Source organism: Hypanus sabinus, chromosome 19, assembly GCF_030144855.1.
Source record: "Hypanus sabinus isolate sHypSab1 chromosome 19, sHypSab1.hap1, whole genome shotgun sequence".
Lineage (NCBI taxonomy): Eukaryota > Metazoa > Chordata > Chondrichthyes > Myliobatiformes > Dasyatidae > Hypanus > Hypanus sabinus.
Genome location: NC_082724.1, coordinates 25,785,678 through 25,799,955, shown reverse-complemented (window position 1 = coordinate 25,799,955; position 14,278 = coordinate 25,785,678). Strand labels below are relative to the sequence as shown.

The following is a 14,278-nucleotide window of genomic DNA, read 5'->3' as shown; positions in this document are numbered from 1 at the left end:
GATTGGAGGCATCAATGTGGAGAATGAGTGGTTGTGCAAAGTCTGGGAACCCGAGCTCAGGTGGCTGTACTAGGCAGTCAATCAGCTTCTCCAAAGTTTCTTAATGTGTCTCTGTCCAAGTGATGGATTTGCCAGAGGGAACACAGTTCCTCTACTTATTTGTCTTTTGGATGCTACCACTACCCCTACTGAGCAGATTTTGATCACTGACTTCTCTGCTTTTTAACAGGTCATAGAGGGGAGGGTCACGATTCTAGAAAAATCCTTAATGTACATCCTTAATGAAATGATAATTAAGTCTTGCAAGTAATCCTTCATTGTATTATAGAGGGGTTTTGGAACTGAAATATAAGAGCGAGCAACTGGTTCAGCATCTTTGAGAGAGAGATGCTCAGCTACAAACCTTTGATACATCCAATGTCATTGTCTGATTTTGAAAGGGGTGACATTCTTCTCTAGCTGTTGTATACTTAGTTGGCTCACATCAACTGGAGGATCCCATAAATCAGAGTTGAGTTCATCCATGTCATCCTGTGTTTGATGTTGAGTGACTGGGTCAAATATGGCACCTTTTTGTGCAGTGACAGGGAACGCAGATTTAACCAGTTTCAACATCCCAGGCACTGTCTTCTGAGCAAGAACGGTGTCATCATCTGTTCTGTTGTGCACGTCGATAACAATCTATGGACATGCACCCCTCTGAAGTGTTACCAGTGTTTCATACAGTTCAAGGCCCACAGAGGGTTGACTTCTGGTTCCAAGAGCATCATTTTGTCTTCCCTCACAAATGGAAACTGTACATAGTGTTGAACTTGATGAACATTATTGTATGTTCTGGTATGTTTTATTACTAATTTTTATTGTAACACCAACAAATTACATTCAATACAACCAGTTGCCGATTAAATTTTGACTGTTTAACCCAGCCACCCCCCAACCCTCATCCCCACCCCCTCTTCCCCCCTCCACCCTTCTCCCCTCCACCAACCAACTGAATAGTAGTGCATACAAAGAGCATTCCTATTTTAACAGAAGATCTTTTAAGTTAGATATCAAATTTGCCCACATTAAGATTGTGTTTGGTCATGCATCATTCACTCTTGCTGATGATAATTCCAGGTAAGAAATGTCCAAAAAGCTCCGAAGCCAGTGAGTACTTGAAATATCATGAGGCGGTTTCCAACGCTGGACTACAATCTTCTTACCTGCAGTCAGGCTTGCCAGCTAGATTTTGAGTGTTTTTTCTGTAAGGGAAAGATGGAAGTCATCATTTAGAAGATGTATAGTGGGGTCCATTGGTAATTGTACCCCCATTAGTTCTGTAAGAGTACTGATAACGTTCCCCAACAAACCAAAAACCCCTGGACATTTCCATACAACGTGTATAAAAGACCCAACGATTTCGTGGGGGCAAAATGAGCAAAATGGGTCAGGAACCAGTCCCATTTGATGTCTAATTCTCGTTGTTAGATATGCTCTATGACAAAATTTCAAGTGTATATACCAATGATTTGGGTTTTTTAAAGCACTGGCAGCATTATCTGAAATCGCATGTATGTTCTGGTATGTTAATTCTCTCCTTTGTTGCCTTTACTTGATACCACAGGGATTCTCAATGCTAATCAGACTGATAAATGCCTTGATTTTGCTTCTTTTAAGGTTAGGGAATGCAGCTCTTACTATTTTACATAAAAGTCCTCCCTTCCTGTTGTTAAGTCTTCCGTCACTCTCCTTTATAATCTATTCAATCACATTGAATCCAATGATGGAATGGGATAGAGGTCCGCCTTTCAGAACCAGAACTGGTATGATCGATTCTTTTGCACTGGGCAAAGCTAATTTGAAAGTGATCTCAACCCATCCTACATAAGGCATGCTTCACCATAGGCTGCCACCAGCTGTAATGCCTCGGGTGTCTCCACTGCCTCTGAATCATCCCTGAGTTTAACTCCAGGTAAGTGCCTAATTCTCCACTGCTCAGCTGTGGTGCACACCTGTGAACCTGTGTCCATATTGCTTCACTTCGACGTCTCTGTAACCAGCATTCTACGAGGTGCTGTCTGCCCACCAGTGAATTTACAGTTGATTGACTTGGCAATGCACAACTAAAACACTGGTGGAGGGCTGTCTTTCGTTATTTGTCTTGATCTTACACTGATTCCAATGGTCCGTCTGACATTTTTTGAGCAGTAATATGAGCCTTTACATGTGGAGTACCTTGTATTTACATCCTCTCTACCACATCTGGCACATTGGTGGGACACTTCTGTAATACCAATTACTTCCTGTCCCACAGAAGCAACCCATCTTAGTTTAATGAATCCTCTCTGGGTAGTATTATTCCTCATGCTTTATATCCTACTAAGTAGTGTTCACTGCTACCACAGTTCCTCACACCCTCTCTGCTGACAGTGGAAACTCTTCCTAATTCGTGTTGAATGTAGCTGCTGAGGCAGGCCAGGATACAGACGTACTGGGTACTGTGGTGCAACTCCATGCTGCTGTGGTAAAAATGAATAATTCTGTGGAGCTATGACATGGTTGTTGAGCTTCTGATGGCAATGTATATGATTCTGTTGCATACTGCTGAAATTGGGGAGATTTTTGTTGTGGGGCTAGGTATGATTGAGGCAGAGCCGGTTCAAATAACTGGTTTTGGTTTTTCCATCACTGTTTTTGTTCAATGCTTGGCCCTCTCTGAAGTTCAGAACTGAGAATGTTTTGCCCCATGAATTGCTCGGGCCTCTTTGTACCTCACCCTGGTGGTTGCTGGTAACTCTGTGCTAGATCCTGTGGCTGAGAAGGAGTTGCTGTCATTCCCCTTTTATTTGTATTTGAAACTCATTGTTGACATATAGGTATGGGCTGTTGAAGTTGCTCCTAGACCTGTGCAATGGCTTCACTAAGTGTTTTCAACTGTGACACTCGGTCTATATGAGCCCTTTCTAACTGACATTTATGCTCACAGGATGTTCCTCTGACTGTGCAAGAGTTAACAGTGGCAGTGAGAGCTGACCCAGCTGGCTTCTGTTTATTCTTTTACTCCACTTCATTTGCACATGCAATGTTTAGCTTCTCTAATAGTACCTCATCTGAAATTTTGGGATCTAAAATGCATAGCTGAAGGTCCTTTTGAATACAACCACTTTGTAAACCGGTGAGTACAGTATGTAAAAATGTACTCTGCAATAAGACTGGATCATATTTCAGACCAGGCTCCCCTTCCTCTGAGGCAGACAGTACTTCTGCTTCAGGTCAAGAACACGTATTAAGAAATTTTGTGGCATTTCCGTACCGCGTTGGGCTTATGCTATCAGCAGCTAGTACAGTTCAGTTGCCCCTTTTCCCTGATAATTTGAGTGAAGGGTCCATTTAAGGGTAGATAAGTTCAAGTCTGATTTACCCTCAGGATAACTGCGCAACTGGAGCCCAGGCAAAAGCGATTTGGCCTGTCAACAAATACACTCAAAAACTTCTATAGTTGTACCATGGAGAGCATTCTGACAGGCTGCATCACTGTCTGGTATGGAGGGGCTACTGCACAGGGCCAAAAGAAACTGCATAAGGTTGAAAATCTAGTCAGCTCCATCTTGGGCACTAGCCTACAAAGTACCCAGGATATCTTTAGGAATTGGTGTCTCAGAAAGGCAGCGTCCATTATTAAAGAGCTCCAGCACCTGGGGCATGCCCTTTTCTCACTGTTACTATCAGGTAGGAGGCACAGAAACCTGAAGGCACACACTCAGCGATTCAGGAACAGCTTCTTTCCCTCTGCCATCCGATTCCTGAATGGACTTTGAAGCTTTGGACACTACCTCACTTTTTTAATATACAGTATTTCTGTTTTTGCACACTTTTAATAATCTATTCAAGATATGTAATTTATTTATTATTATGTTTTATTTTATTTATTATTACTTTTTTTCTGTCTCTGCTAGATTATGTATTGCATTGAACTGCTGATGCTGATTGATCACTGGATCAATTATCTCCTTCTGTGATGAACAAGGCTAGAAAAAGGCAACTTGTCTTTCTGACCAGGCTCACCAAGCTGACCATAGATTTTAAAGACTTTGCGCCATGCTGGTGGGACAATTTTCCTCGAACTAGCCACTACGGATCACTTGAGTTCACCCTGTTAGGAGCTGACCTCTGTTTTGAACTGTGAGTTACTGTAATTTCCTGGTTTTCTTTGTCCATTTCATCAGCCAAAGCAGTTGTAACAACTATTAGCTCACTTAACTTGTCTCTAACCTGCAGAAGTTAAGATGTGCCACCGTCCTCCAGATTTCCTAGCTCCTCCTTTTCCATATAGGGACTTATTTAAGGATATGAGAGACAAGTGTGTTTTTTTAGCTGTGTCCTCTTCTGGGAGCTGAAGGAAGCTACTGAGCTCTACTAGATTGTCTTTAGGAAATTCACACACTTCCTCACTAATTTTTTCTTGGATGTTCCTAAGCACATCCATTTTCTTTTCTCCTTGGCAGTGGTGTGAGTTATTGTGGTGACTGTATTCCCTGCTGCTTGCTGGATTCTGCAGCCTCTAGTATTCACTGTGCCTCAAATGCATGCACTGCTCCATCAGCTCTCAGCTTCACCCTCACCTCAGTCAACCACCTCACTCTGCTGCTGCTCTAGACCAGGGGTGGGCAAACTTTTTGACTTGAGGGCCACAAAGGGTTCTAAAATTTGACAGGGGGGCCGGACCAGGAGCAGATGGACGGAGTGTTTTGGTAATACACCTCATAAGAGAAAATAAAATATCATGGGATATGTAGAAAACATGTGCTTTAATTTCAATTGAAAATGAACAAATGCATTACAACAAAATATCTGTCTTTGAAGTCCCATGGTATTTAGCTATTTATTGAAATGACTTTTAAAACACTGAAAATTAAATGAATAAAATACAGCTTTTTTTAATAGTAACAGTTATTATTTTAAAGCACTGAAAATTCTGTTATCCTTCAAGATATTATCATCATCACTCTCCTCCTGACTGTCTTTATTTCAAAAACGGTAGGAGATGCAGGTCTACTTGTCCTGCTCCTTCTTATTCAATTGTCCCCTGTGCCAAAACTCAACAACGACCCGCACAATGACAAAGCAGGGAGAGCACGCCGGTGTGCTCGCAAATCCCCGCAGGCTATCTCTCTTAGCCGGAACACTGGCTAATTGTGAGCCGGTTCGGATGTGCCAGGAAATGGGTCGCCACAAGGTCACAAAGTAAAGCGTAAATGTGGAGTAAAACGCTGCACCTCAACAAAGGTCAATGTATATAGAGTGCGTCATCTATTGGGAAAACGCCAGAATTGCGGGGAGAAAACGTTAACAAGGTTTATTAATATAATTTCATCAAGTTCTGCGGGCCGGATTAAAAAGCTTAACGGGCCGCATATGGCCCGCGGGCCGTAGTTTGCCCATGCCTGCTCTAGACTATTAAGAAAAGGCTGGGTGCGACTTGGATTAACTCAATCTGGCAAGGTCTGCACCTACGCACCCAATCTCAGCAGTGCCTCCAAAATTTTGTAGTACCCCTGAAAAAGGGATATGGGAAATGAAACATAGATATGCTATATTTATGCATCAGTCACTTTATGGAATGAATACAGTGTGTATTGCCCCCTCCCCAGGCATTCTAGCGGGCATAAGCAATCAATAGTACAAAAAGGCTGGATGAACTCAGGAGGTCGGGCAGCATCCGTTGAAACGAGCAGTCAATGTTTTGGGCCGAGACCCTTCGTCAGGACTGAGTAATCAATAGCATGCTGAAGATTGAACGCAAGCACTTACAAACTGATGGCAGATTCAGTGCATTACGGCCCCTTGTTGTGCCAGCCATGTAACCTACTCTAGAGTCTGCCTAGAACTTCCCTAGCACATAGCCCTTTATTTTTCTAAGCTCTTAAAAGACCCTATTGTATCCATTTCCATCACTGCCACTGGCAGTGCATTACATGCACCCACTGCTCTCTGTGTGAAATACTTACCTCTGACATTCCCTTGGTACCTGCTTCCAAGCACCTTAAAACTGTGCCCTCTTGTGGCAACCATTTCAGCCCTGGGAAAAAGCCTCTGGCTATCCACTCAATCAATGCCCTTCATCATGTTATACACTGGTCCCAAAATACTCCAATATTGAAACTTGAATCACCTAGTCAGGTTTATTTTCTTATACAAGGTCTAGTATGGTATCTTCCCTGCTTGGATTATCTAAATACTGTGCCAAGAAACCCTCCTGGATACATCTAACTAGTTTTGTCCCATCTAAGTCTCCAGCATTATGTGAATGCTGGTCAGTATTAGGGAAATTAAAATCAGCCACTACAGCTACTTTATTGTGTTTTATCTCTATTTTTATCATTAAAGTAAATTTATTTAAAAAAAAACAGAATTTCTCTGAGTATCAAAACATTTAAAAACACTTAGGTTGCAGCTGCAAAGCTGTATATGGTTATTTGCTGTTGAAGTCCAAAATGCTGTTTGCCATTTTGATGGATCTGACTAGTTATTTACAGGTGTAGGGAGTCTGAAGGAGCAATTCTGAGTGAAGGGATTGGCCCAGTAAGATCAAACTTATTCATTGGTGTCAGTTATCCAGATGAGTGGCTTTCATCTTTGGGTATCATTGTTGACAAATTGCATTACTAGTTTAGTCACTGCTGAATCTACAGCATTTCATCAGCTTGTGCTTATCCTGTTAAATCACATTGGTCACCTCGCCTTCGTACACTTAGCTTTATCCTGTGCCTCCAGCCCATAACTTGCAGTCAGAATGCCATGCAAAATACATCACTCAAACTCTATCAGGGCCACTTACAGATATTGCCTTTACTTACTGCTTGCCATGTGGTCATTATGTGGTTATTATATCCATATAAAAAAACTAAGACTTGGGAAACTATCAACATAAAAGTATGATTTATATATAGCTAGCAGTAGAACTTATGTGAACTGCCTATCAAGGAGTTGTTACAATTCTCTTCCTTGCCTGGTTCTTCACGTTGTTGGACTGGGTGAGGTTGCTGCATTGGTGTGTTTATCCTTTTAATAGAATTGGAAAGTTTTTAGAGATAGTGTTTGTGGCATTTTTCCAGTGTTTTGAGCTGCTTGCTGTAGATCGTCCAAGTTTCAGAAACACATAGGAGAGCAAGGATCACTAGTGCCCATTAAAACATTCATTTTCTCAGTCAGAGAAAAGCTATACCTGCTGGTGAGGAACTTCGCTATTGCCTTGCTGACCATAAAAGTTAATCTACATTTTATATTTGCATCATGATGGCATGAAGCCATGATCTTAATCAAAGGGTTCACAAAGGAGCAAATCTCATTAACTCTGATACCAAACAATGCTGCACTTGAATTTTATGAGCTTGCAACTGGAATGGAACTAAACTGCAGGATGCAGAGGAAACTGTTAAACCAGAAGTGTCTGCACTCCAGAACCGAGGTCACCATAACCTTGATGGTCAACTGCAGTATGCAAATAACATTTACATTTGCACAGGTCCAGAGACAGTGCTCCAAGTCGATTATTGATTTGTTCGTGGAAGTATGAGAGGTATATATAGAGTATATGCCTTACTCTCAATATCCAGAAGACCAAGGGCCTCTGAAATGAAGTTTCATGGTGAGACATTGGGAAATGTCAACTACTTCCATAGCTCAACAGCTGATGCCATTTCATTGACCATTCACTCAGTTCCAGAACAGTTGGACAATGAAGATGCATGTATCAGGATACTCTTCATTGACTACAGCTTATCATTGAACACTGTCATCCCCTTGAAACCCATCACTAAGCTCCAGGACCTGGGCCTCAATATCTCCTTGTGTAACTGGATCCTTGATTTCTTCAGTTGCAGTCTCCAGTAAGTAGAGATTGGCAATATCGCCTCCACAGGTGCTCCACAAGGCTGTGTGCTTAGCCCCCTGTTTCACTTACTTTATACCTATGATTGTATGGCTAAGTACAGCTCCAGTGTTGTACTTAATTTTGCTGACTGTTGTTAGCCAAATCAAAGGTAGTGATGAATCAGCATACAGGAGGGAGATTGAAAAGCTGGTTGATTGGTACCACAACAACGGCTCACTCATTATCAGCAAAACCAAAGAGGTCATTATCAACAACAGGAAGAATCCAAAGGTCCATGAGCCAGTCCTCATTAAAGGATCAAAAGTGAAGAAAATGGGTAACCTTAAATTCCTTGGCGCTATTTAATCAGAGGATCTATCCTGGGGCTAGCATGTAAGTGCCATCACATAGGCAGCATGACATTGCCTTTACTTAATTTGTGTAGATTCAGCATGTCACCAAAAAGACTGACAGACCTCGATAGATGCACATTGGAGAGTGCCCTAACTGGTTGCATCATGGCCTGGTATTGAAACATCAATGCCCAGGAATAGATAAGTCTACAGAAAGTGGTAGATACAGTCCAGTCCATCACAAGAAGAGCCCTCCCCACCACTGGGCACATTTACATTGAGCACTGCCACAAGAAAGCCATATCCATCTTCAAGGACCTCCAGCATCCAGGCTGTGCTCTCCTTGCTATTACTGTACCATTGGGCAGGAGGTACAAAAGCCTGTTGTCAGTCTTTAAGTACAGGTTTTTTTCATAATTTTAAAATATTTTCCAGTAAATGCCTGTAGGAAAATGAATCACAAGGTAATATCTGGTAACATATATGAACATTGATAATAAGTTTTACTTTGATTTACTACTCAGTCACAACAGAATTCAAATCTCTAATTGTTATGTTACTAATGAAAACCATTCTAATTTACTTAACTCTTTCTTGACTTCTTTCCCTTTTTTTCTATGATCTGGTGATTTATAAGGTATTTTCAAAGGAGTAAGATATCTCTTAGCATTTCTTAAATTAATTGGTGCATTGTCTTTATTAAGAGGAATGTAGATTGGAACTAAAAGGAGACATTTCACTCAGCACATGTGGTGCTTTAAGTTTGAAGCTGGAAAAGTATAATTTACTTAATTGAAAATTAGTTTCTTGAGCAAGATCTACAATGGAACTTTTGTAGAAATAGATGTCAGCAAAAATATACACTTCCTGAGTTACAAACAAATCACGTTAAAATAGGTATAAATTACCCCATCATCATGAAGTGTCATGTCATATGACATGGGTGATCATGGTCTTCCATTTGTCTTTAATCTGAAACACTTTGAATTCTTTCTCATCCTATTTCCATGATTGTTCTTCTTGGCATTTTTTTCTACAGAAGTGGTTTGCATTTCCTCCTTCTGGGCAGTGTCTTTACAAGACAGGTGGCCCCAGCCATTGTCAATACTCTTCAGAGATTATCTGCCTGGCATCAGTGGTCACATAACCAGGATTTGTGATATTCACCAGCTGCTCATATGATCATCCACCACCTGCTCCAATGGCTTCATGTGACCTTGACTGGGGGACTAAACAGGTGCTACACCTTGCCCTGGGGGTGACCTGCAGGCTAGTGGAGCGAAGGAGCACCTTACACCTCCTTTGGTAGAGACATATCTCACTCTGCCACCTGATAAACTACCTCATGAAGTATAAACCTTGTAAGTTAAGATGAGTTCCATTGTGCCATACTTGTTTCCAATTGAAAGCATTTTGTTATGTGGATAATTGGATTTGGTAAAATTAATTCCTTTGGTATAATGAACATCACTAAACCAATTTTTGAAACAAAGTCTTGGAGATGGTCAAAACAGAGAGAATTATTTCTTTGACAGTGACTTTGGCTAAGAGACCTCCTTTAGGTAACTCCAGGAAATACTGTTTAAATCTCCATAGGGTTTAGTCTTTTTCTTTTTCAATACCTTTATTAATTTTCACATAGAAGAATACAGAGTACATGAGGATATATATTATGAATCAAAAAAAGAATAGTACCGAATATATTATATTTAAATCACACTTGCAATTGCAGTACCCTATATTCATAATCTTTCTTTTTCTTTCTAAATCTTTTTATTAATATTAGTAATATGGACAGAATACAGATGATATATTGATAAAGAAATTACCAACATACACATTCCATTACATATGAAAAAAAAACATACATAATAGTTACAATATAAATGAGTTTACCAAGACATAAGCCATAAGATATATGTATGGACATAGTAAATCTAAATATTTCATAATGTATAATATAAAAAAAACAGAAAAAAGAAAGAAAAAAAAACAAAAAAAAATTTATATAATGCAAAACTAACTAATCTAATCTAATAACTATAACTAATAAGTAATATAAAAGAAAGAAAAACAAACAAAAGAGAAGGAGAAAAAAAAAGTGGGCTGTTTATAATATCTCACAAAAATAAGTATTCATCAATGCCGTCGGTTGTACATAGGGCCCATATGTCCAAGGATAAATTAGCTCATTTTTACTCTCATATAAGTCCTATTTGTGATAGATGTCATTCTGAAATTGCGTCTTTAACTCACATGTTTTGGTCGTGTTCATTTTTGGAGAAATATTGGAAAGATATTTTTGATATTTTTTCTGCGGTTTTGAATATTGATTTACAACCTCATCCTATTACCGCAATTTTTGGTTTACCAATGTTAGATTCACAGCATTTATCTTCTTCAGCCCGTCGAATGATTGCATTTCTAACTCTGATGGCTAGAAGATCTATATTGTTGAATTGGAAAGAAATTGATCCTCCCACTGTATTTAATTGGTTCTCTCAAACTATGTTATGTTTAAATTTAGAAAAAATTAGAAGTGGTACTTTTGAGACTTCTATTAAATTTGAAAAGTTATGGAGACCATTTATTCAACATTTTCATATGATGTAATATGACCCTGTGCCAAGTACATTTGATTTCCTAGCTTTTAGCTTATGTATTTTGAGAGGACCTATATTCATAATCAAACACGTACATTATTTGTAATTTGAATTGTTAAAATTTTATTATAAAAAAAGAATCTATACCCAAGGGTTTAGTCTTTTTATAAAGGTTTGTAATGTTAAATGTCTACATGATGCTGTAGTTATAAACTGAAAAATGTTGTTGCCAATTTCTTTTCTGCATTTGAAATTTCTGTTGTGGCTGTTCAGCCCTAATTGAGCTAAATAAATAACAGCCAAATGTGTCAACTCAAGTAATCAAGAACAAAAGTTTGCAAATGCTGAAAATTTGAAATAGAAATACTGCAAACAAGGACGTACTCAGAAAGTTGGGCAATATCTGTAGAGAAAGAAACAGTTAATGTATTGGGTCAATGAACAGAGAAAACAGATTAAAGGTGTTTATGTTGAAAGAAAATAGGAGAACAATGAGGATATCATGATCGGATCAATACAAAGGATGTTCCTTTAATTTACCATTCCACTTCCACTCCGATCAAGTCTTCAGCTTTTCCTGTTGATGCAATAAAGCCCAGAGTAAGTTATTCCATCTTAATATATAACAGCCTTCAGTATTAAACTCAACTGGTTCTGATAAAAATGCTTTTCTGGTGTTTGTGAATTGGCCAGCTCTGGTGATAGGTCATCTACCTGAAACCCAATCTATTTTTGCTGCCTGGTTTACTGGCTGTTTACAGCATTTTCAGTGTTTGGTTCAGTTTTACAGCAGTATGTTGTTTTATTTTGTGTGTGCATCTGAGCACTCTATTGTTTTCCTATTTTCCCGCTTTTTCTTTTTTAACTCATCTCCTATGGCAGAATATTATTAGAATCCCTATCGTAGATTATTTGTGATAGGCAAGACTGTACCAATCTTCCTTTATGACATATCATCACTTCATCCTCCCTTTTGTTGACAATCTTGTAATTGTTAAAATCATTGTCTTTGTGCATTTATATTTCATTGACTGTTATGCCTGGTGAAAATAAGTAATTTTGTATTTATTTTTGCCTTCCATTTTAGTTGGCCTGATCCAGCGATTCCTTGTATTGCAGCTCTGTGTGCCTGTGGGACAAGACTTCTCTACGGAATTGCTGTAAGGATAAACATTGCTAAATGTTTTATGTGTTAGATAGTTAATAAATTTTACTACAAATAGTGTTCATTAATTGTAAGTGGCATCCCCTGCAAGAATGACTTAGGCTGGCTTCAAGTGATTAAGCTAATTTAATTGTTAGTTTTCAACAACTGGTACATTGTACACTGTCATGGGAACTGAAAGCACAAAACATCTGTTATTGCAGTTACTTTCTTAATTACAATAGTTCACAATGTTTATGTGAATAAAGAACTGTTGCTCATGCATAAATTAAGGAAAAGTAGCTCATGGAGTTGGTTGATTCTCATTGTAGTAAAAATGATAAATTGCGGAAAGCTCCGTAAATAGATGGAAAGATTTTGTTCTTGATAATTTGCTTAGGTTTCCTCTGAATGTTGTTAATGGCTTACAGGAAATATGGAAAATAGATAGCATTTATTTCAGAAGCATTGAGCAAATATGCATGGTTCTTGTTCTTTTTGTGGATTGTATGGTAGGTGGTACAACTGTGGCTGATTTATTTTGGGCAATATTCAGTCTTCATAAAGTACTTGAATTGAGCTTTTTGGATTAGGCATGAGGAATGTAATGTTAATAATTTTCAGGTTCTACAAATGTAAATTATCTGACAGTTCCACCATTAGATAAACACAAGTCATGTAGATTATTTTACTCACCTGAACATAAAAAAATAACTGGGGAGAATGAAATGAAAAAGAATGGCAAAGAAAATATGGGAACTAAATGGAAATATGAAGCCAAAGGTCTTTGAGCATCTAAATAGTAAATGGAGTGTAAAAGGTGGAGTGTGGCCAATTAGTAACAAAGAAGTTGATCAACACATTGAGCTGGATGGGTCTCAGAGAAGCCTGAAAAAAGAATTTAATCAATCACTTCATGAAGCCCACAATACTCCCAAGTTAGCATATCTGTTTTCAAATAACGATCTTCACATCAGTGACATTTCTAGTGCTGCTGTCGAATACAAAGCATAAAATGTGACCTAATTTACACAAAGCTACCTGCTTGTTAAGACCAGGAGGCTAAGAAGTTCATGAAAAGGAATGGTCTCACGTTGACCCTTGAGGAATATCACTATCTATTAGAAACTCAGTCTATCTTTACCAAGGAAGACAATGCAGCAAAAAAAATCAATAGAAGAGGAAGTAATAATGACAACAGAGGGGGTAAAAACTAATAATCAGATCTTTTCATTCTTAACATAGAAAACCTACAGCTCAATATAAGCCCTTCAGCTCACAAAGTTGTGCCGAACATGTCCCTACCTTAGAAATTACTAGGCTTCCCTATAGCCCTCTTATCTTATTAAACTCCATGTACTAATCTAAAAGTTCTTAAAAGACCCTATCGTATCCGTCTCCACCACTGTTGCCGGCAGCCCATTCCATGCACTCACCACTCTCTGAGTAAAAAAACTTACTCCTGACATCTCCTCTGTACCTACTCCCCAGGACCTTAAACCCGTGTCCTCTTGTGGCAACCATTTTAGCCCTGGGAAAAAGCCTCTGACTATCCACATGATCAATGCCTCTCATCATCTTATACACCTCTATCAGGTCACTTCTCATCCTCCATCGCTCCGAGGAGAAAAGACCAATTTCACTCAACCTATTCTCATAAGACATGCTCCCCAATTCAGGCAGCATCCTTGTAAATCTCCTGTGCACTCTTTCTATGGCTTCCACATCCTTCCTGTAGTGAGGTGACCAGAACTGAGCACAGTACTCCAAGTGGGGTCTGACCAGGGTCCTATATAGCTGCAACATTACCTCTCAGCTCCTAAATTCAATTCCACTATTGATGAAGGCCAATACACCATATGCCTTCTTAACCACAGGTTCAAACTGTGCAGCTGCTTTGAGCGTCCAATGGACTCGGACCCCAAAATCCCCCTGATCCTCCACACTGCCAAGTGTCTTACCATTAATACTATATTCTGCCATCATATTTGACCTATCAAAATGAACCACTTCACTGTTATTGGGGTTGAATCCATCTGCCACTTCTCAGCCCAGTTTTGCATCCTATCAATGTCCCACTGTAACCTCTGACAGCCCTCCACACTATCCACAACACCTCCACCCTTTGTGTCATCAACAAACTTACTAACCCATCTCTACACATCCTCATCCAGGTCACGAAATCATGAAGAGTAAGGGTTCCAGAACAGATCCCTGAAGCACACCACTGGTGACCGACCTCCATGCAGAATATGACCTTTCTACAACGACTCTTTGCCTTCTCTGGGCAAGCCAGTTCTGGTTCCACAAAGCAATGCTCCCT

The 14,278-nt window shown here is 39.4% G+C and overlaps 1 protein-coding gene across 6 annotated transcripts in view; it reads left to right on the top strand.

The window, feature by feature from the left end:
• Nucleotides 1-14,278, top strand: part of cfap20dc (CFAP20 domain containing) — a 487,560-nt gene that overhangs the window by 120,244 nt on the left and 353,038 nt on the right. For all 6 annotated transcript variants that reach the window (XR_009506786.1, XR_009506785.1, XM_059944235.1 and 3 more), the window contains exon 4: nt 11,899-11,971. Coding sequence is in view for 4 of the 6 variants with exons in the window: in XM_059944235.1 (XP_059800218.1) it covers nt 11,899-11,971 (73 nt within the window). In the remaining 2 variants the exon portion in view is untranslated. The remainder of the gene's footprint in view (nt 1-11,898; nt 11,972-14,278) is intronic.